We start from the raw sequence: 23,334 nt of genomic DNA, 5'->3' as shown, positions 1-23,334 counted from the left end.
CAGTCTAAGGCATAACTGTTATCCCTTTCTGGCGAGGCAGGAAGGTGGGTGAGGTCGGCTGCCGCCAAGTTTACGCTAAGATGGAACTTCAGGTGCGGTCACCTGGCCGGTGTGGGATCAGGCATCCCCCGGGTGAATGTGGCCTCCTTTCCCCCCCTCGGTGAGAATACCAGTGCACTCTATTTTGGCCTGTCAGGAACGGGGGGAACCTCCCCCACCTCCTGACGACACGTCTTGTCCCTGGTATCCTCCTCCTGACGACACGTCCTGTCCCGGGTATCCTCCTCCTGACGACAAGCCCTGTCCCTGGTATCCTCCTCCTGACGACAAGCCCTGTCCTGGTGTCCTCCTCCTGACAACACGTCCTGTCCCTGGTATCCTCCTCGTGACGACAAGCCCTGTCCCTGGTATCCTCTCCTGATGACAAGCCCTGTCCCTGGCACCTTCTAAGTACCTCCTCTTCTTCTTTATAAACTCTACTACTTCCATTATGATTTGTATGTTGACAAAACAGTCTAAGGCACATGATGAGCTTCCTTGATTGAATGCATCATGTTCGGTGAAGTGGGTCAATCCTCTGAGGGTCAATCCCCAAAGTCCGGTGACAAGTAGGACAGTGGCCCAGGTCAGCTTGCTTGATAGCAAGCAAGCTGACACACCACGTCACTGAGGTGGGACTCGTTGTCCACTGCCCAAAGAGGCTCCCTCTGAACAGGGTAGCATAAGTTTCCCTCAAGGTGTGGAAGACATCCTTTCCCTCCCTCCCGTGCCTTCCATTCCAGCAAGGGGCCTTTGAATTGCTACATGATCTCCTGTTGCGGAGTTGGCTTTCACTCAAGTACATCCATTCATTTCCCATCATGGAGAGTTGGTCTCCCCGCCCCAGGGGAGGGCATCTATTGTTGATGCAGCCCCATGTAGGTGGGTTTTGTGGGCAGCCATCTCTCCTGGACAGGAGCACAAGTCTCCCTCCTTCCCCCAAGGGCAGGTAAGGGTCAGTCAGAATAGGGGAGAGGAAGTTGTTGTTTGTCTCTTTGGAAAAGGGATAATCAAGGAGTGTTACATGAGAATCTTTGGTGGGGAAAGTCGACTCAAGTGAAAATCTGTGGGAAAACCAAGGCTTTTCTGAATCGAACCGGTTCTCGACATGGTTCTCGAACTGGGCCAGTCTGTTAAAAAGTTCGTAGTCCATGGTCCGTGGGAGTCCACGAACCCCAAACCGGCGGTCCGTAGGCGAATGCCGGTCCATGCCCATCTCTAGCTAAGATAAACAATGCATTTTATGCTTTAAAGCGATAAAATTAACTTTAGGAAAATAGATATTGCATATATTTTAACTGTTTCCAAAATTTCTATTTTCTTTCAAAAACAGAGGGTAACCCCCAGATTTAGACTGGAGTAACTTTGCATAGAATTTCACTTTAAGTTTCTTTTAAAAGAAATACAGCAATACCTCTGCTTTCCAGGAAAGAATTTCTGAAGTCTAGTTTACTAAGGTTTATAAGTATTCAAACATTTGGATTATTCAAATACTTGAAAGAAGTATTCAATTTTATACACTTGCTCTGAATTATCATATAATATGGATTAGAATGTGAGCTTCCAGCAGAACCTCCAGCCTCAATGCTCAGCTTCTTAATATGTCCCTGCAATTCGTTGCCACCTGCTGGAATGCAAAGCTGATAAACAGTTGAGAACTGTGTATACTTTCAAAAAAGAATCAAAAGCCATGTTTGCATTCTCTGCCATTGCTAGGATTCCCAGTTGACCATCATTGGAAAGCTATCTCCCAGCAGTTTACTCCATTGCCCACCAATTGCCAGGAGGTGGCAAACTGCCTGGCAATTGCCTGCCACTGGCAGGAAACCTGGGCAAGTATACAGTCAGTGCATTTGCAGCAAGGCACAATGACATAATTGCATCAACAGCATACATGCATCCATGCTTTGCAAAGTACAGAAGCATACCCACCACCAGCATGATGATATCACTTCAGAAAGTGACATTATCATGTTGCCGCCAGAAGCACGCACACAGTTTGCGCAAGTGTGAAGATCATCCTCCCAGTAAATGCTGGATCCCTCCCCACCGGGCAACCCTAGCCCTTGCCCCCTTCTTTGATCAGTCAAAGGATTTGGATACATATTTAGACAACTTGCCAGGGAAATGACTTCAGTCTTGTGGCTGTATTCTTCTCACTTTCTCTCTGATTACTCCACTAATAAATGGATGAAATTCATTTACAAATAAAACAATTTCCTAATTTTCTCATAAACTGACAAGAAGCAATCCACTTCCTGCCTCAAACAGGAGCTTGAAATTCCTGTTTTATGCCAGGGCTGTCACTAAGCTCATTCCTGTATAAAGCAGGAGGTAGGCATAATCTAATGCTTTACATCAGAAAGGAGGAGAAGTGACTCTTTCCACTTCCCAAGCAAGAGTGCACAGGAATGTAAATTAAGAAAGTGGAAGTATTCAGTCCCCTTATCTGTACACCTCTTTTGATTTACAAAATCAGGACTAGAGATGGGCACAAACTGAAATACGAACCAAAATTCATCACGAACCTGGCCGGTTCGTGGTTTGTGAACCAATGGTTTGTCAGAGCCCATTTCTGACAAACTGAGAGAAACTTTAGGTTTAGTTTGATTTGATTTGATTTGAAACTTTAGGTTGGTTTGTTTGATTCATTTTTGATTCCTCATTGCAGATAGCCTAGTACCGATCAATCATTTTCCTAGGCAACCGGAGATGAGCTTTCTGCAGTAGAGGTGTGCACCCGGGTGCTTTTCAGCTGATGGGAGGGGGGTTCCCCATGACCTAAAAAAAGCACCGGCATTTGAAAGTAGCAACAGTTCTCGTGTGCAAGAAAAGTGTTGCTGCTTTTAAATGCCGGCTGGAACGTTAAAGTGTTTCAGTATCTGTTCTGCTTCCCATGTTTGCAGGTCTGCTTATTACCTGCTGGCTTTAAAAGCCAGGAAAGAGCTAAATGGCTGGTTTTCCCTTCCTCCTTTGGGGTATGCACACACTCTCTTTTTTCCCCCAAATGCAAGAAAATGTAGCAATGTTGTAACATTGTAGCATTGCAACACTGTAACATTACTTCCCTGCCACTTTGTTTCCAAAGGGCTGTGCAAAACGCTTGGGGTTTTTTTCTCTTTGCAAATCCTGAAACATCTTGGAGGAAGGGAAAAGCAGCTATTTAATCCTTTCCTGGCTTTTAAAGCCAGGAGGTAAGTGCAGTAATGTACAATGTTGCAATGCTACAATGTTACAACATTGCTACACTTTCTTGCCTTTGGGGGAAAAAAGTGTGTGTGCGCATACCCCAAACGAGGAAGGGGAAACCAGTCATTTAGCCCTTTCCTGGCTTTAAAGCCAGCAGGGAATAAGCAAACTTCTGCAAACATGGGAAACAGAACAAGCAGCAGGTTTTTTCAGCTGATGGGGATTCCCCTCCCATAAGCTGAAAAATGGCTGGCATTTAAAAGGGGGAAACCGGAAGCTCACACCCCTATTCTGCAGACCTTCTGCTGCCCCAGACATGATGTTTTCACAAACCGGTTCGGGAACCGGGGCAAGTTCATGAAAGTTCGTGGTTTGTGAAACTGTATGAACCTTGAACCTCCCAGTTCATTTTTTGTGGGTGGGGGGTGGGGTTTATGCCCATGTCTAATCAGGACCCTTCCACCTCATTTTATCTAGAAAAGTGGATAAAAAATAAATAAGAATGGCTACTTCCATCACTTCTAGGTTGATTCTATGTTTCTGCAGCAGTTAATATCAAACAAGTGCTAGAATCATACTTTCAGTCATAAGTAATCACTTAATTTACATGAATTCTCCAACATGATTTGTATTATCTGACATAATTTTAATTGAAATGTATTTATAGACAATGCAACAATTTGTCAAACAGAAGAACAGCAACTCTACTATGAATTATTGTGTATAACCTTTACCAAAATTTGGAAAATGCATATATAAGCAAGAGGAAACCTGTTTCCAGGCAATTAATCATGAACTGGGACAGTTCAAGATCCAGTTAAAGGTAATCATTAACTACTGGCATATGTTCAACAGTAAAATCATTAAAGTGACCTTAAGAAGTTTGGGTGATGTATTTAATTTTTAGTTCTCAATCTAATGGCACAAATTCAGCCAAAATTAAGTTATTTGGCATCCCACTTGCTTCAGTGGGAGAGTTAAGTAAAAGACTTCAATTAGATTTGAAAGTACTTTTCAAATGGCTGGTTCATACCTTAACAGTGCAATCATATTCAGAGCTGCTCAAGTCTAAATTCTTTGAAATCAGCAGAATTTAATGGAATAACTTTGCACAAGATTGCACTGTAAACACCTTTAAATTTCTGATACTTCAGCTTTAGGCCTAATTATGCTGGCATTGAGTGAAATATCACTGGTGACCTGAAATTTTGCCCTGACTTCTTTCTGCTGTATAAAAAGATTTTTTCTAAATGACCATTATGAATCTAAGTTTAATTCGTTCTGAAACTCTATAGACAATTAAAAAATAGCAAAATTACATTATTCAAATGAAAACTGGTGGAAGGCAAGGACATTTGTACATTTTAATCAGCACAAACTACTTACATTTTCCTCTGATGGGCCATATGCCAGCCATTGCTTTGGAGAAAAACACATTCCTTGTTTAGTTTTTCTCCACACTTAATAAGCCCCATTGCTTAAAGAGAATGTTTATGAGAAACGGAGTCTTTATTAAAGATTCAGCACACATTCTCTGTTTTAGGGAATATAAAAGAGCTCAAAAGCTACCTCTCAATTCTTTTTAAAAGATCTTGACAAACGTTACTAAGGAACATAGGGATATAAACAAAATAAAGCCACAAAAAGTAAGGAAAAGTTTTCTGTATTTTAGTAGCTGTTCTGTTCTACTCACTAAGTATGCATGCATGCAGAAGTGACTTTCAGTCTACTACTTATTGAAATATTATGCACACAGTACAGTACACACTTGCCTTACTGAATGCAGATAACGTAATTTTTCCAAAATTATTACACAAAACAATGGTTTCAGGTAAAGCCTCTATATTTTTTTTGAAAAAATCTCTCCCTCTGTCACACACACAAACATACACTGCCTAAATATTTTTATTATTAAACATTCTGAACAGATCAGACATATTTTAATTAATTATTTCAAATTGGTCCATTAGATGGTTTTGTTCAATGAATTTTGTCCTGGAGTTCTCCTTACCGTTTGCTGTAAATCAGGAATTATTATTCGTATCACTAATGTGTTACTCTGAGCGTCATCCATCCTGCTACTTGGTTTCTCTGCTGTAGCTCTAATAGTATCATAAATGGTTTCTTCTTTGGAGCTGTCTGATTCAGATTCCACTGAATAATCCGAAAAACTCTGAGCCATATCATCTTCACTTGAGGTCGGGCTGCGAGGCATGTTCAGTACCACTTAATGCATTTGTCTGAAAATACAAAGGACAGGGGAAAAGCAAATTATGTAGGTAAAATGTTTTAACGTATTTCTGTTAGCACAGGGGCAGGAGCATCCATGCATGCATCTTTTCATCTACTGCACTTTATGAGACAATTGTCACTGCTTTACAAACATTTTAGCAACTGGGTGCTGGCCACCCACAACCCAGTATGGATTTCCTCTTATCCAATCTCCCTAATTTTGTATTCCCATATTCTAATAACTGCTATGGCACTGCCCTGACACTGTCCAATTTTTTTTTAAAAAAAAAACCTCAGGCAGGTAATTCACTGTGAAAGTGAAGAGGAAGGGGACATTTAATTTTATTCAAACATAACACACACCTTCTCTTTCAGACATAATAAAAAAACTAGAATTGGGGTTTTGAAACTGTACAATATTTAGACATTCTGTTAATCTATCCTCCTAACTCCTGATAACAATCAAGTTGCCGTGTTCTGCACCAAATGGTGTCTTCAAGTTGACTTTGATGGGAGACCAATGGAGCCTGCATCCAACGAACCAGGCATCAGATCCTGCAGCTCATTCTGGAAATCAATTGGATCCATTAGTCTCCATGGGTGAACATAAATTAACTTGCTCTGTTAGAGCATGACCTCACTCACTGAGATTTTGTGGTTGGCTCCTGCTCTTGTGGCAACCATATTGCAGTTATACATACTACCTTGTGTCAAAATTACAAAGGTGCCAATAGGATCAAAAAGGTTAGGGATCACTGCTCTAGGAGCTCCCTAGGAGTCATTCCCCATTTGCTTACTCTGACCACCCCATTTAGCCCCCAGTTACTTTTTATAGTGCTAGGGGAGAGTAGGAGGTGCCCATTAGGGTAATGAAAATCACAAGCAGTAAAAATCAAGAAAATAACTGTTTCCAGGTCTTACTTCTGACTTTCTGGAATGAAAATGCTAGTTCTGGGTGGTAGTAACAAAACCCCTCCTTAACAAAAATCCAGGTTTTTTTCCTGAGTTCCTCCATTTACCAGCAATGAAATATGAGCTCACATTTCACTTTGAATCTGTATTGATTTCTCCCCTCCAATCAGATAGTTGCAAGGGAGGAGTAAATCCCAAAGAGAGCTGTCATTCTCCACACACCCCCTCATTCCCCCGCCCCTTGTGGGCTAGAGACTTTTTTCCTTGTGAAAGTAGAAATGCCTAATGACGGGGGAGGCAGGGGCACATAGAATTCAAATCCTTGCCCTATTGGCTTCAAACATCGGGGTTCTTTGAAGGACAGGCAGAAGACACTCCACTGTAATTTCAGTAATATTTGCTCAAAAAATGACTCCAGCCCCTTCCCCCAGAAGTCCTCCATAGAAAATAATAGACATAAAATTATGATTTACAGTTTGCAACATAATAAAGCGGTTGTACATCAATAAAACTAATGCCACAGAGTGGACTTCACATATACTCCAATGGCTAGATCTTTCTGTATTCACCTACACAAATAGTGACATTCTTATGATTCAAATAGGGACAAATTAATGAATCTTGTGAGAAGGGGCTCTCAAACCTTGCGACTTTTGTCCACTTAAGAGTCTATACAGGTTCTGACCATGGAAGGCCAGGTTGCTACACAGAGGCAGGCAATGGCAAACCACTCTGAACATCTCTTGCCTTGAAAACACTGCAGGAATCGCCGTAAGTTGGCTGTGACTTGACAGCACCTTCCATCACCATCACCACAAAGAGGCTATACAACCTCTGCATAACACTAAAGGTGCCTAAGGATATCAGATATCATTAAAAAGAGATTGCATTGATATCTTCTAACTTTTTGATCCACCTTTTAGCATACATATAGCCACAATAGCACTAACAGTTAGGCAAGTTTTCAAAGAGCAGTGCCAGAAATTTCTAGATAAATGCTTAAATACTATACAAAAGATTATGCAAGAAATAGCTAACAACATGATACAACCATATAATCAAAATAAAATTTTAAAAGTGAGCAATTATTCTATAAACTAGATAGAACGTAGTTTGATATGTCAGACTTGGTTGCAAATGACCGTGAAGATGTGAGAAGATGCTCTTCACTCATTATTCAAAATCTCACCCAATCTGAGAGGTAGTTAAAAGATTTTGTAGATATTATGCAAGGTTGACAAAAGACAACTTATTTGCTCAATATGCCCTTTAAAGAACATGCAATGGTAGATATGAATTGTGGCCTCACAAGTCTGCCTCCATACTGGCTCTGGCTCTCCCTCCCCCCTCATAACCTTCCCCCTAACATGCAGTTCTGATTCACCTTCCATCTTCTAGATTTTTCTACAAACTTGAGGGTTGTCCTGGATTTTCAGAAACCAATGTGCTGACTTCATTGTATAGCTGCTTTAATATACATGATTCTTTAGCTATCTTCTGTAGCTATCAGATATAGGCAAAGATTTTGTGTGTGTGCGTGTAAAGTGTCATCGAGCAACCAATTTATGGTGACCACTGCTGGGGTTTTCAAGGCAAGAGGCTAACAGGGACCATTTGTTATTGCCTGCCTCTGCATAGCTAACTTACTTGATTTTTTTGCCTTTGTTACTGAAAGAAAGCATGTCTGTGCTTTCAACCTCTTACACCTGCATACACAAATAACAGGAAGACTAATATACTGTAAGGGAAAGGGCCCAAGGAAATTAAATAACATTTCCAGTACAAAGGTACAAAAAACTTACAAGCCCCCAGCCCCGCTCTTACCGGGGCCCGGCGTTTGCGGGGCTTGCAAGCAGGGGAAGGACAAGCAGGAGCGGCTCCTTCCACTGGCCCCAGCTCTGTTATGAGAGGCAATTCCCAGCCAGCCAATCAGTGGCTGGCTGGGGAATTCAACTGTGGTTCCGTTGCTGGACCTGAGGAAAGAAGTTTTCCCTCAGGTCCTCTCGCAGCCCACTTAAGCCGGGGCCGGAGCGCGTGCCCATCAGTCAGTTCCGGAACTGCAAACGGAGCAGTCACACCGATTCGCAGCTCCGGACTCCTGGCTGTTGGGGGACGCGTCGGCCGGCCATTTTCCCCTGCGCCCCGCTGCAGCGGCCCGGAAAGGGCCTGAGGGGAGAAATCTTCCCCGTTTGGGGCAGCAGTGGCACAAAAGTCGGCCTGTCGGCCCTGCGCCGTTCGGGTCGGGCGACGGATTGTAAACCATGGGGGAAGGACACGGCCCATTAGGCGGCGGGTTCATCAGGACCAGGGCCTCGCTCGCGGACGGCCCAGTTACAGGCCCCAGGCCTAGCCGAGGGATCACCCTCTGTGGGGCGGGTGGTAGGGCCTTGGCCGTGTGATAAGGCCGCAGGCTCCAGGGCCTTGCCCACCTACGGCTGCAGGCCCCAGGGCCTTGCCCACCAGACGCCTGGTGGTAGGTCTCAGGCCTAGCCCAAGGCATCACCCTCTGTGGGGCTGGTGGTAGGGCCTCGTCTGTGTGATAAGGACGCAGGCCCCAGGGCCTTGCCCATCTAAGGCTGCAGGCCCCAGGGCCTTGCCCACCAGAGGCCCGGTAGCAGGTCTCTTTGTTAAGGTCACATTCATTCCCACGAGCTGCCCTCATCACAAGCCGGGCATAAGGCAGCGTGTAGCATGTCATATAAGAGGGCAGCAACAGCCCTTAAGGGCAAGAGGATTCCCCCTGGTAAGACCAAGGCCCAACAAAAGGGACAGCCCCGGCATGGGGGAAGCGCCACAAAGACCCATAAGGCTACGCCACCCTCTGCAAGGGGCAGGGCTCAGAGTGCAGAGCGCAGCCCTCTAAGGGATACGGTACAGGGGCAACATGCCCCTAGCCGGGGCAGGGCCACTGCACCATAGAATAGGGCTGGTGCAGCTCAAGTTGCTAGAATAGATAGACATGACAGCCCATCGGCTGGCAGGAACAGGCCAGCCACTAGGCATGACAGCCCATCTGTTGGCAGGAACAGGCCGGCCACTAGGCTTGCCTCAGGAGCTCTGAGGCGTTCACAGGTGCCACCTGTGGTGGCCGGTTCGACCAAGCCAAGGGCAGGGGCTGGGCGGCGTTTGGCTGCTACATGGAGGGGGCGGGAACCCGCTCCTGTCAGGTCGCCGAGGCCTGATGTCTCTTCGCGTAAGGGCTCTTCTCTGCGGGGCATTTCCAAAGCACTCCAACAGCTGCAGGAAAGGGTAACTAGGATGGAGGCTTCCAGCTCTTCGGAGGGGGGAGGGCCTCAGCCTCTGAGGTTGAGGGCTCTCTGGGTCGCGAAGCAAGCCCGAGTCCAGCGTGGGAAGGGCCTTCCAGGAGCGGCCGACTGGCCTCTTCACCACCTATTGATGAGTCCTCCAGCCCGGACGCCAGGAAACGCCCAGCAGTAAAAAAGAGAAGAGGCGAAAGACCCGAAAAGTGCCGGGATGACTCAGAGACACCTTCTTCCTTGAGTGAGTCATCCTCAGAGGAGGGGGACAGGGACTCGGAAGGGGATTACTGGGGGGTGGCTTCTCATGTTCCCAGGATCCCGTCTTGGGCGGCCCATAGGTGTTCCACTATGGGCTCTCGAACACCAGGCCCTGGGGCAGTATGGGGGGGAGGAACAGAGTGTGGAGGCAACTCACCCCACGGGGACCCGCGGGGAAGAGGATGACCCCCCCGGGGGCCCATTTATCTCGCAAAATGCATAGGCGCATCTTGGATGGATATTATGTGGACGTTTTTTCTCTTATACATCCAGAGGCGGAGGAGGGTCTTTCCCACCCCCCTTCCAAAAAGCGCAAGGGAAAGGATAAGAAAGGAGAGGCGGACAGGACCTTTGCCAACTGGATGGAAGGCTTTATGGTACTCATGGGGGTGGTGCAGCTGGCGTACCCAGAAAGGGGGTGGCACTTGTTGAGTCATGTGTCTAATGTATTGCGGGCCAGGGCCCTGGCTGGGGAAGGGGCAGCTATAGATTATGATGAGGCCTTCCGGAAATGGGCTTTGCATAATGCCTGGCAACGGTGGGATTTGATCAACCAAAAATTGTGGTTGTTGTTGGTTGGGCCCAGCATGCGAGGTAGGACTGACTCCTCTCGGCAGGGGCGCTGGGGCACCAGAAGAGACAGGAGGGCCGTCTGTTGGGAATATAATCTGGGCAAATGTCACCGCACTCGCTGCAAATTTGAACACTTGTGCTATGGGTCTCATCCTCGATCCTCCTGCCCCTGGGGGGGCTCCAATCAGCCCTTTCGGGGGGGCCGGCCCTCCAACGCAGGTGCCCGTAAGGAGGGAGGTTCCACCGGCTCCAATTGCGCTGCCCCTCAGCTTACTTCCGGCAGTAAGTAGCGGGGATTCCCGGGGACTGGCCCTTGCTCCCTCTCCCATTCGGAAGGAGGCACTGTGCCCTCTCTTGGATCTCTATCCCAACAGGTCGGCGGTGGATTACTTATGGGCAGGGTTTAATGTTGGTTTCCGCATCTCATTTACGGGTCCCAGGGTGCCCACTATTTCTGGCAACTTAAAATCCGCCAGGGATATGCCTGAGGTGGTTGCCAGTAAACTGGACAAGGAGCTCATGGCCGGGCGGATTGCTGGCTCCTTTGCGGCACCTCTATTTTCTAATCTCCAGGTGTCACCTTTGGGGGTGGTCCCTAAGAAAGCCCCAGGTGAATACCGTCTTATTCACCATCTTTCTTACCCCAAGGGGTACTCGGTCAACGATGCCATTCCACCTGAACTTTGCTCTGTATGCTACGCATCCTTCGATCATGCGGTGCGCTTGGTTAGGTCTTGTGGCACCAGAGCCCTTATGGCTAAATGCGACATTCAGTCCGCATTCCGGTTGCTGCCTGTACACCCAGACGATTTCTGTTTGCTAGGCTTTACGTTTGAGGGCTCCTGGTATGTGGACAAGGCCATGCCCGTGGGTTGTTCCATTGCTTGTGCGGCCTTTGAGGCTTTTAGCACCTTCCTTGAATGGGCAGCCAAGGGTTGGCTAGGGTGCCCTCAGGTCATGCACTACCTTGATGACTTCCTCCTGGCAGTGCCCCCTGGGGGTCATGAGTGTGCTGACAGGTTGGCAGGTTTCCAAGGTCTCGCCGCAGAGCTGGGGGTCCCTCTGGCGGGGGAGAAGACAGAGGGTCCTGCCTCCCAGCTCACCTATTTGGGGATTGAGTTGGACTCCGTGGTGGGATGCTCCAGGCTTCCCCTGGATAAGATCTCAAAATTGCAGGAGCTCATATGGGACATGTTGACTCAGCCCAAAACCACGCTAAAGGGGTTGCAGTCATTGTTGGGGCACCTCAATTATGCATGTAGACTGGTTTCCCCGGGTCGTCCCTTCTGTGCCCGTTTGGCCAGGACCATGTGTGGGGTCCCTTCCCCTCGGCACCACATCAGGGTCTCTAAGGGTATGAGAGAGGACCTCTTGGTTTGGCTAGATTTCTTATCCCGGTACAATGGGGTATCTTTCTGGCAAGACGCATGGATTGCATCTCCGGCTCTGCAGGTTCATTCTGATGCCGCCGGCAGTGGGGATTTTGGAGTTTACCTCAACGGCCACTGGTGTGCCCAGCCTTGGCCTGCCCAGTGGGATGGGTCTGGCTTGCTGCGTGATCTTACATTCCTGGAGCTTTTCCCTATTCTGGTAGCCGTCATCATCTGGGTAAAGCAATTCCGGAATAAGAGGGTGGTGTTCTGGTGTGACAACTTAGCCGTTGTCAAGGTATTAAATAAGCAATTCTCGTGCTCTGAGCGGGTTATGCTTCTGGTGCGCAGGTTTGTCCTGGTGTGCCTTGAAAGTAACACCTGCTTTTCTGTAAAGCATATAGCAGGTACAGATAATGGCATCGCAGATGCATTATCTCGCTTCCAGACAGAGCGGTTCCTTGCCTTGGCACCGGAAGCACGTCAGGACCCAGATCCATTCCCGGAGGACCTCTGGAACCTTGGGAACGTTCCATAGTGCAGGGAGTATTAGCATGTCGCTCCGTCTTCACTGAAAGCGTACCAAAGGGCCCTCACAGGTTTTATAGCCCTTTCTGTTAAATGGGGTGGGTCGGGCAGGCTTCCTACCTCGGAGGTTCTGGTGCTTCGTTATTTGGCCCACCTTCGGGAGAGAGGTTTTGCCCCCAGAACCATGAAGTGCCACCTAGCCGCCATTTCCTTTTTCAGCAAGGCATGTGGTCTGCCTGATCCCTGTGCAATTTATGCAGCTCGCAGGGTGATTGAAGGGTGGAGGCGCATTACCCCCCCTCCCTCGGATACCCGCCGACCCATCACGTATTCTTAAAGGGCTTATCCGGCAACTGGGGGGCATCTGCACTTCAGCATTTGAAGCGCTGTTATCTGAGGCGGCGTTCTCGTTAACCTTTTTTGCCGCGTTCCGGGTGGGGGAGCTGGTGGCAGGCTCCCGTCATGAGGTAGGTCGGGCCCTCCAGTTTGGGGATGTTTCCTTGCTGAGCAGTGGAGTTCTAATACATCTCCGTTATTCAAAGACAGATCAGCGGGGAAAAGGGACCCAGATTTCCCTGGGTAAGTCTCATTCCGGACCGTGTCCCTTAAGGGCTCTCAAGGCTTACATGGGCATACGCCCCATAGTTGGGGGCTTCCTGTTCGTTCACAAGGATGGGACCCCCTTTCCCATTTCCAGTTTGTCAGTGTCTTGCACTTGGCCTTGGACAGGGCTGGTTTGCCAGCCCGGGATTTTGGAGTCCACTCTTTTAGGATAGGGGCTGCCACTGAAGCCTCTGATATTGGCTTGCCCCCTGGGCGCATGCGGGCCATCAGCCGGCGGCGGTCCGGGTGTTACAAGACATATCTCAGGCCAGAGCTGGTACTTAATACATCTTCTTTTTACCTCCTTCAGGCCATCGCAAACTGGTGTGGATCATGGGTTTGCGGTCCGGGTGTTACAAGACATATCTCAGGCCAGAGCTGGTACTTAATACATCTTCTTTTTACCTCCTTCAGGCCATCGCAAACTGGTGTGGATCATGGGTCATAGCATCATCTTCTGGGCGGCCCGATATGCCAAGGCATCTGGCTGGGGATGTGATCTAGGCCTTGCACAATTTGTCACCATAAAATGGATCATATCGAGGGGAATGACCTGGAGTTCACTGATGCCTCATTTTCAACGTCTTGAAGAGCGTGAGGGACCACCGGACGTGGTTGTCTTGCAGCTAGGGGAAAACAACCTGCCCAGAAGAACCAAGTTGGAAGTATTACAGGACATGTTATGGGACTTGGGTTTGCTGAGGGATAGTTATACAAATATGATGCTAATTTGGTCTGCTCTGCTTGAGCGTTGCACTTGGAGGGGAGCCCGGGATAACTCTAAGGTGGACTTGGCCCGCAGGTGGCTATCCAAAAAGGTGGGTCAAGTTGTTAGGGATAATGGGGGACTAGTAATAGATCACCCTGACATTTCTTTCAGGATTTCGGCCTTGTATCGCCCGGATGGAATGCACCTGTCCAGCTGGGTTCAGGACATATGGTTACAGGATGTCCGGGACAGTCTGTTGTGTTGGTTGCAGGATTAGGAGCTTTGGCGGGGATCCATTTGTGGCTCCAGTGGCGGTTGGGCATGGGGCACAAATGTAGAATGGAATCCACATTGTTTTTAGTAACCCGTATAGGCATTTTGTCATTACAGGTTGTAAGTTATTTCAGGATATACTGAGAAATTGAGGTTGTAACTTGCAGGTGTCACCGATTTGTGATGAGATCATGGATGTTATTGGTACCTCCCTGTATTGTAAATCTTTTTAATTAGTGCTAGTATAAAAATGTGAATGCTAGGAACTGCATCACGTAGGAGTTTTCCACGTCATTGGGTGAACTGACGGTGTGCCTGTTAAATGACTTTGGATGGGTGAGCACATGTAGATGTTTTAGCAAGACTATTGGTAATGTGTAATATATAAAATAATCAATCAATGTACTATTAGAGAATATATAAATGAGCCAAAATGAATTTATGTAATATTTATTCATTTTTATGTAGTTGTAAATGGTTGCTCCTGAGGAAGTCCGTGGGGACGAAGAACTAGTTGGAAATTGCCGGCCTTAGTTCCGGGCACCATTGAAGGTTCCACTTTTCATCTTGGAACAAACCATGAACTTGTTTAACCAGCTCCTGAAAGGACTTTGATATAGTACAAGTCATTAATTTGCTGCTGCACCCCTTGATCCTCCTGGGGAGGATTCTTGAATGATATATGTAATATAAATTATATGCTGAAACTTGTAAAACGAAGATAAAAATTGGCTGCAATATTGTAATATGCTATATTAAAAGAATGATTATGTATATGTAATATATGATTGATAAATAATTGTTTTCCCGTTGGTCTTAGGACCTATATTTCTGGAAGTGTTACATCGGGAAAAGCCAGTTTTTTCACGATTATACTATTTCTTCAGCATGAAAGTATTGTGATAGTCCAGCTACTAAGTGAAATAAATTTTATTTGTGAGACATATTCAAGATGAAACCCAGATATTTAGTGAGATTCTTTTTATGAGTATTTCCTGTATAGAAGGAGAAGTTCCCTTTCCATCATACAGACAACAAATAATTCAGCTTTAAAATATTAAAAATAAGTATAATAAAATATAGATAAAATGTTAAAAGTTACTTCTCACTTTTCCCAAGTTAACTTGAAATCATGGCTTTTAAAATCCTCTAGCAGCACTGGTAAGTCATAAACACAATCGTTTCACTCTTTAAGGAATTCATCAGGTCTTTCATATATGTATCATCATAACTAATTCTGAACATGGCCCTAGAATGTGGATCAACAAATCCACAGATTAGCATCCTGTACAGCAGAAGGGGATCTTTCTGCAAACGTGGGAAAACTCCTAGGTTTTAAAAAAAAATTAAAAAGAACAAAAGGTGGGGGAAGTTTTAAAAATCCTTAAACCACAGCTTACAGAGGAAAAACCAGCCACTATTTTCTTAGCTACTGAAGCAGCTGGCCACAGTAAAGAAAAAATAAAGCACTGATATAGCATGAACTAAGCAGGAGAGTGAGTGAGGGACAGTTGGAGCGAGGAAAGAAAGAGATGTCATGGGTGAGCAAAGACAATCGGGATGGAAGGACCAGGTGATGGCAGGCAGGACGAAGGAAGAATGATGCCAAGCCAGTGAGTGAGTTAGTCAGGTGAGTGGTGGTAGAGGGAGGAAGCAGTGCAAATGAACAAGTCAGTCAGTAGTGGCAGAGATGGAGGGGAGAGATGGCAGGAAGATTAGAAGGAGGGGCCAATGGTAGATAGAGGGTAAAATGAAGCTGCAGACTTGTGCATATTGCAAATATAGATATCTACAGGGCTGTTTTTCTGACCTTATGAGATTGAAGTGACATGAATATAAAAAGATGAATTGTTCAAATAGTAATCTTGAGAAGTTTTTTGCTTTTAAGGCAGTTTTACATCTACAGCTGTGTAAGTGCTGTTGTAGGAAGAAATGCCCTACGAACATGGCACAAGTCAAACCAGGACCAACACTGCTTAAGATTGCATCAGAAGTTATACACATCTGCAGTACAAATGGTGTAAGTTGGTTAGAAATGTGTTGTACAGTTACCCCAAACTGCATAGTTTAGTTGCACCTTCAAACTGCAAATATACACTAGTATGGACAGAATATAAATGCAAAAGTAAACTCCATGGATATGAGCAAACTTTAATGACATGACACTTGTTTCAGCCGTGTAGGCAAATTCACAATAATATTCCTGATATTCAAGTAAGGGCTTCATTATGGTACTCTGGAGTTCACTAACTTCATATCATTATGCTGTTGCTAGTGCTGAGCTATCAGCCTGAGCACATGCAAACGCACACAGAGAAGGACAATTCTGACCTTTCTTTTCCATATCTCCTAGCTACAGAGAGAAGAGGATAATTAAGTCCTTTTCATAAATCATGTCCACCGGACCATATCTGTTCCTATGACTTACTGATCTCAATCTGTCTTGTTGTAGACAGAGTAAAGGACAGAGTGAATGTAAGAGGAAATCCTCTTCTAAGTCAATACAAAGGTAAAGAAATGAAATTCACAACTGACATTAAAAATGCAGGCTCATAGCCACATATGCACACAAAACCAAAATCAAGAACTGTGTGTCTTCTACTTAGAGAAGACCTTAGATCATCGGACAGCACAGGTTTTTTTTCCTTTATGAGAGCTAGCATGGTGTAGTAGTGAGAGTATTGGGCTAGCATCTCGATGAGCCAGGTTCTAATCCCCACTCTGCCATGGAAACTTGCTGGGTGACCTTGTATCAGTCTCACACTCTCAGCCTAACCTACCTCACAGGGTTATTGCGAGGATACAATGGAGGAGAAGAAAATTATGTAACCCACCTTGGGTCCCCATTAGGGAGAAAGGTGGGGTGTAAATAAATAAATAAAAATTAAGTATAGCTTTCTCCATCATTCCATAATAGTAGATACCTTTTATAGCTTAAATTAATCTATTAACATATTTAGGTAATGCCTGTAAAAGCCTAGTGGAGACAAACATTAGTGAAACTAGACAGCATATTGCACATTATCTATAATTAATATGTGAAAAGGCCTTTTTGTTGGTTTGCTATTTCTTGCTACATTAATTGCTTATCAGTTTTAATGTGGAATTCTAGTTCTTGAAACTCTTTCAAGCTTACAACAATACTGTGGCACCTAAGGTGAAAAGGAAAATTTATAGCATATATCAGACATTACTACATTCATCCATTGCTTTTGATTATGAAGTAGTTCTCATTCGTGGCTGTCTGCCTTTCCCATTTTACAGGCTGTATAAATGTCAGGAACGTGAATAGAGAGAAAAGAGGAAAGGCATTCTGGAAAAGAAAGCAAAAATAACGCTTTAAACTCTCATCAGTAAAAGCCTATACAATATGGTTTGAGCAGTGCTGATACCTATTCCTGATATTTAAGAACTGTTAAAGTTAGTTATAGAGTGCATTTTCAATCTGAACTATAGCTAATGACATAGATGTAACCAACACTGATTCTCCCTTCTCACTATCCTCTCCATGATGTATGCATACTGCTCCCAAGGGTTCACTGACCATCAGCAGCAGTTTTTCAGGGCTTGCAACAGAAAGAGAAAAAATAGCAAGCATCTGTTCCACAAGTGATATTCTGCATGTGGTTCTTGGATCTCTACCCCTATTTTGTGAAATTACAACTTCAGATAATGGTACTTTTCACACTTGTACTTTACAGTGTATCCGTACCAGTTTCACTTCCCATGTTTGCAGAGGTTTCACACTTGCAAGCTAGTCATTGGACGTAGTACCGCTCATAGTCCATGGTATCCCAGATTTTTTCCCCTGCAGACATAGCACGATTTTAATTTTGAATCTGCAGCTGACTTGCAGCTGACCCGATTAATGCCAGTGTGAGCACTTTTGTCCCCTTTTTGCTTTTCTCCCCGCCCCCCTTCTCCTTTTCCTCAGGAGAAAGTGGGATCTGACCATACCCATTCTCCTCAGTTCCCTGACCGCTTTGTCCACCCCTTTTATAACATTTCAGCATTTGGTGGCAGTGTAGTGAAGTGTCCCCAGCCCACCCCACTGGCTGGTAGCAGGGAGCTGGGCACCTGCCTGGCTTGGCCCGAGTGGGGAAAGCAGAGCGTAGAGTGGGAGGGAGGCAGGCAGGGCTGGGGTTGCGGGGTGCAAGTGTGTGTACTTGCCTTCTGTGCCCCGGCGCCTCTGTCCGAGCAATGCCCCTGAAGAACTCAGGCTTGGCTTAGTGAGCAGCCTCGGTGAGGGGGGGGCCTTCAGCTGTGCAGTGCACAAGGTCTGGGGTGGAGCTGACTTCGCTCATTTGCCTCTAGCCCTTGCCAAATCCCGGTGAGTTTGTGAACCGGGAATTATCTGCAGCCTGGAGCGAAGGAGGGCAGAAGGCTGGGAAAGAGCAAGGGGCACAGGGGACTCTCCCTCTGGCAAAGCCTCCACTCAGCTTCCCTCTTCTGGCTCCCATCCTTGCCCCCCCATCTGCTCCTTAATCCTGCTGCTGTGGCTTCCTCTTAAGCTTCCTCATCACATTTGAACTGTTTGCTTCTCTACACCACCTTCTCCTTTTCCGTGAGATGATTAGTCTGTGTGGATCCAATAAAAACCCTCATCCTCAGCACCCCATCGGCTTTTTCTGTATTTCTAAAGGACAGTAATGTTTCAGTGTTGTGCATCTTTTTTTTTTAATCAATGGATAGGAAGCAACGCTCTTACATTACTGCTGTTTGAGAAAAAGGTGCCGCTGGAAATTACCACCAGTAGATATGCTATCTGGCTCTGCAAAGAATCACTTCAGTTCATTTGAACATTGGACACATTTCCCTTTTGATTTTTAGTGCTCAATATAAATGATAATGATGGCCTTAAAAAATGGCATTCGAGCAAGCATGGGGAGGCTACATTTTCTCCAAAAAGATCACCACACCCCACCCATTTAGGATTCATGTGATCGCATGAGACCAATGGTGGCCAGAAAATTCGCTGGGCAGGGACAATCAGCTCTCAACACCCCTCGGTGCTATTTTCAAATATGAGAAGTAAGGGTGCGCACAGAGATGCAGTATTTATGTGCATAGGGAGGGCTGGGGTTTCAAGTGGTAACGTCACAATGTTACAATGCATGCGCAAACTTTTTTTTTTTTAAAAAAGGTTGACATGTATCCAAAGCCCACAAAGCCTGCAACAAAACCGGGGCTTCGAAGGGAATGTGAAACAAAACACAGGACGCCAATTTGAAACTTCTCGGACAAGTGTGAAATGCACAGGTGCCGAGCCGAATCTGTTGTGATTGTGGCAACTCCTCAGAAATGGCGCGTTAACCTGTGAGTGTGAAAAGTACCAATGTTCTTCAAACCATCAGGTCTTACAATCCCTCCCAGCTGTCACTAAATTAATCCCATCCAGTCAAGTATTGCACCATCCTAAAGATTTGTGCAGCTTAGCTGGAATTGGGGAGGAAGAAAAACTATAAAGAGAGAACATAAAATACATAAGAGATAATGTCCCTACACGAAATATACTGCCATCCTAAGCAGGTAGTTTCGGGTGGGCAGCCATGTTGGTCTGCAGGTATAGAGCAAGATTTTGGTCCAGTAACGCTTTAAAGACCATCTAATTTTCAGGTTATGAGCTTTCGAGAGTCGAATGTTCTTTCTTCAGATACATTTAGAAGTGGAAGTATATACCAAATGTATCTGAAGAAGGGAGCTTTGCTTCTCGGAAGCTCATATCCTGGAAATCTAGTTGATCTTAATGAGCTACTGGACCTGAATCTTGCTATCCTAAGTAGTGTGATACACTTCTAAGACCACTGAAGTTGATAAACTTAGAAGGATGTGTCTCTGCTAGTCACTGCTACGGTATATAATTAATTTCAATCTCTTAAAAGGTTTATTTTTTAAAATGTTAATACAGTATAAATTAGGACATTTAGTTCAAATTTAAAGTTCCCTATCTGTTAAAGTTTAGGGGGAGCGGAACCCAGCCTAAAATAATTCAATCTCTTCCATCCTTTAATACAGGACAATAATTCTGGCAATCACAAATATCTAAGCCAAGAAAAGAAATGAAAAATGCTTTCTGACAAACGTATATTAAATGTTAAGTATTTTCCTAGAGAAAGCAAATGTAGCTTTTCACAAATATTAAACCATCTCAAAAAAGATTCCAAGCTATTTGAGTAAAAGGTAAGGTAGCAAAACAGTTGTATTAAAAGATACAGTGATAGTACTAATTTTGCTGAGTTCTTTCTGAGCATCTCCTTTAAGTCTTGTTAGTGAAGAAACTGATAATTTCAGATTGCAAAGCTAAACAGGCTCTTCTAAATATGTAGAAGTCAACTCCTAATATGAATTGTCACTGTACTACCCAATACTTAGGGTTGCCAGGCCAAGCCAGGCAACTAACATAAGAGGTGGGAGGTAGGTCGGGTTGCCAGGTGTCTCGTTTTCCCCTGGACAGTTTAATATTTTGTGGGACTGCCCAAGAAAACTTCCAAGAAAATACCAAACTTATAAATGGCAGATGCTTTAGGCTGATCCTGCACTGGGCAGGGGGTTGAACTAGATGGTCTGTATGGCCCCTTCCAACTCTATGATTCTATGAAAACAAATAACAAACAATACAGCAGCAGATTTTAAAAAGATATACAGCAGCAGATTCCTCCAGGAACCACCACACAACCACCTCCAGAAATATATGGCAAAGACACTGGTTTTCACCAGCCATGATGGACATGGGTCCCGGAGGCAAGTGGTAGGCCTCACCGCTTGCAGAATCCTGTCCACCTCCTCCCCTGAGAGAGGGCTGAAATGATAGAATATTAACCTCGAAGACGGCCAAGGAGCCTCTAGTTCACATATTGTATCAACTGTGGCCGGCAAATCGTGGTGGAGAGACAGGACTTTGTCAGCCAAAAAACTCGCAAAAGTCTCACAGCTAACGGCTGAATTCAAATTTTGATGGTCTCCGTCTGATAAAGAGACCAATGAATGTACCACATTAAATAGTTTGGCTGGGCATGAGCTAGCTGACGCAATGGAAGCTGCGTAGGATTCCTTCTTCGCAGCTTTCACAGCCACCTCATAGGATTTCATTTGCAACCTATAAGATGTTCTTGTCTCTTCATCATGGGATCACTGCCACACATGCTCCAGATGTCTCAGCTCCCGCTTCTTCTGCTGAAGCTCCTCTGTATACCAAGGAGCTCGGAGGCTGCAGGGACGAAGTGCAGGGACGGAGTGCAATTTCATCGATTATGATGATTATGATTGTGATTATGATTATTATGTCATGCTGTTCCTGCAAGGGGGGGAGTGACACATGTACATCCACCTTTGTAGACAGAACCACTTGAGGAAGCTTGAAGTAAAAAGCTCTGCCTAACCAAACCTCCCTTGGAATTTTGCTCCAAAATCTAATTGCGGAGGTTTACAAAAATTATATTGGAGATGGAGAATTGCCCTGCCCCTGCATGTACAAAGTTCATCTACACACATTTCCCTATACATAGAGAAGGGTAGAGAGTAGAGATGGACACAAAACGAACCACAGAACAAAATTCCGGCTGGAACAGCTGGTTCGTATTCAAAGAACCATGTGTTCTGTTGGACCACGATTTTCCAAACCAAACGAACTTTTCTTACCATTCCATGGGCAGTTCGGACACTTTTGGCACCAAAACACTCCCTCTCCCAGGCAACGGTGGCAGTCTTTGAGTTGCCCCCAATCTGAGGCCTCCATGCTTGATTGGCAGCTGTCCCTGCCAACTAGAGAGCTCCCACTCTGGCCCATCCAGCCAGGAAAAGGGGAGGGAGGGTTCGAATCTCTAAGGCAACTGAGGAGCTGGGCCTTGAGCAGCCACGGTAACACCAATCTCTTCCTTCCAAAACCACATTAGGCAGGTTTTTCTGCCAACCAGAGTGCTCCTGTGTTGTTCAATCTTCTTGGCTTTTTCCATAAATAGGGGAAGCCGTGTGATTCCTGGTTTCAGTTTCTCCAGAGTGGGAGAGGGAGAGGACGGAGAGCTTGCTGGTTGTAGTGTTGGGAACTTGGGAGGGATCTTTGGCCTGCATTTCTGGCTGCTGGAAAAGGGGCTGAAAAGCCTCTTTTCTCTTGCTGCCTTTCTTACTGCGGACTGGGGAGGTGTTTGGGTCTTTTTTTCCTTTCTTCTCCCCCATCCTAGTCTTAGCTTTTCACCTTCCCCCCTCACAGCCTAGTTTTAGGCCTTTGAGTATTTATTTGCTTTTATTTTTCTCCTCTGCTTTTTGAAGGCTTTGGTTTCTGCGGGTTTGTGGCCTCCCCGACCCAGGGAGCTTCACTTTTATTTGCTTTTATTTCACTCTTTCTCTGCTTATTGGAGGGTCTCACTTCTGGTTTGTTTTGTGCCCCCCACCACAGGGAGCCCGCTTTTTCTGTTAGGTCTCTGTGTCCACTCGTGTGGGTGTAGTGCAGTTTTCCCTTTTTCTGCACACCCCTTTAGTGCCCTTTAGTTTTCTTTTGCGCGCCTCTGCAGCAGCCAGTGCCTGTGACTGGGTGGTGTTTGGGGGAGCTTGTGCCTCTGGTGCGCCGACTCAGACCTGCATGGTTGCTCCATTGTCTCTGCTGTGCACACCATCAGTGCCCACACTGTTTTTTTTTAATTTAGAGCCCCTGTCCAGTTGGGGACAGTGACTGGGTGGAGGTGGTTTTGGGGGCTGCCCGCTGACTCACAACTGCACAGGTACTAGCTTTACTGTCTTCTCTGCAGGCTCCCCACTTGCACGCTTCTCTAGCGCAGCTCACCTTTGCTGTGCGCACGCACACCATCAGCGCACACACTGTTTTATTTTATTTTGAGCCCCTTTCCAGCTGGGGACAGTGTCTGGTGGAGGTGGTTTGGGGGGCTGCCCACTGACTCACATCTGCACGGGTACTAGATTTATGGTCTGCAGGCTCTCCACTTGCACGCTTCTCTAGGGCAGCTCGCTTTTGCTGTGCACACACACACTGTTAGCACACACAGTGATTTATTTGTGAGCACCTGTGTAGCTGGGGCTAGTGACTGGGTGGAGGTGGGTTTGGGGGCCAGGGACTCTTGCCTGCTCGCAGACTCACACACCTGCATGGTGTTGCTCCACTGTCTCCGCTGCGCACACCATCAGCACCCACACTGGGTTTTTTTTTATTTAGAGCCCCTGTCTAGCTGGGGACAGAGACTGGGTGGAGGTGGTTTTGGGGCTCAACACCCCAACCTCAGTGGCAGGGCCACTTCTTGCCGCCTCACTCCCTTACTGTCGAGTTTGTCCTCAATTGTCCCCAGTGGTTCCTCTCTGTTTTGGCTTTTGTTTTACTGCACCACTATGAAGCATTCCTTGCTAGGCAAGACTGGTCATGGGAGGAAAAAGGGCAGAGTAT

At 45.9% G+C, this 23,334-nt stretch overlaps 1 protein-coding gene across 2 annotated transcripts in view; it reads right to left on the bottom strand.

Moving 5' to 3' along the window:
- The window catches only part of SHANK2 (SH3 and multiple ankyrin repeat domains 2), an 829,172-nt gene that overhangs the window by 744,044 nt on the left and 61,794 nt on the right, over positions 1–23,334 (bottom strand). For both annotated transcript variants that reach the window (XM_054971067.1, XM_054971065.1), the window contains exon 2: positions 5,240–5,468. In XM_054971067.1, coding sequence (XP_054827042.1) covers positions 5,240–5,443 — 204 coding nt within the window. In that variant the 5' untranslated portion in view covers positions 5,444–5,468. The remainder of the gene's footprint in view (positions 1–5,239; positions 5,469–23,334) is intronic.

Source organism: Eublepharis macularius, chromosome 2 (assembly GCF_028583425.1).
Source record: "Eublepharis macularius isolate TG4126 chromosome 2, MPM_Emac_v1.0, whole genome shotgun sequence".
Lineage (NCBI taxonomy): Eukaryota > Metazoa > Chordata > Lepidosauria > Squamata > Eublepharidae > Eublepharis > Eublepharis macularius.
This window is presented reverse-complemented; position numbering and strand designations above follow the sequence as displayed.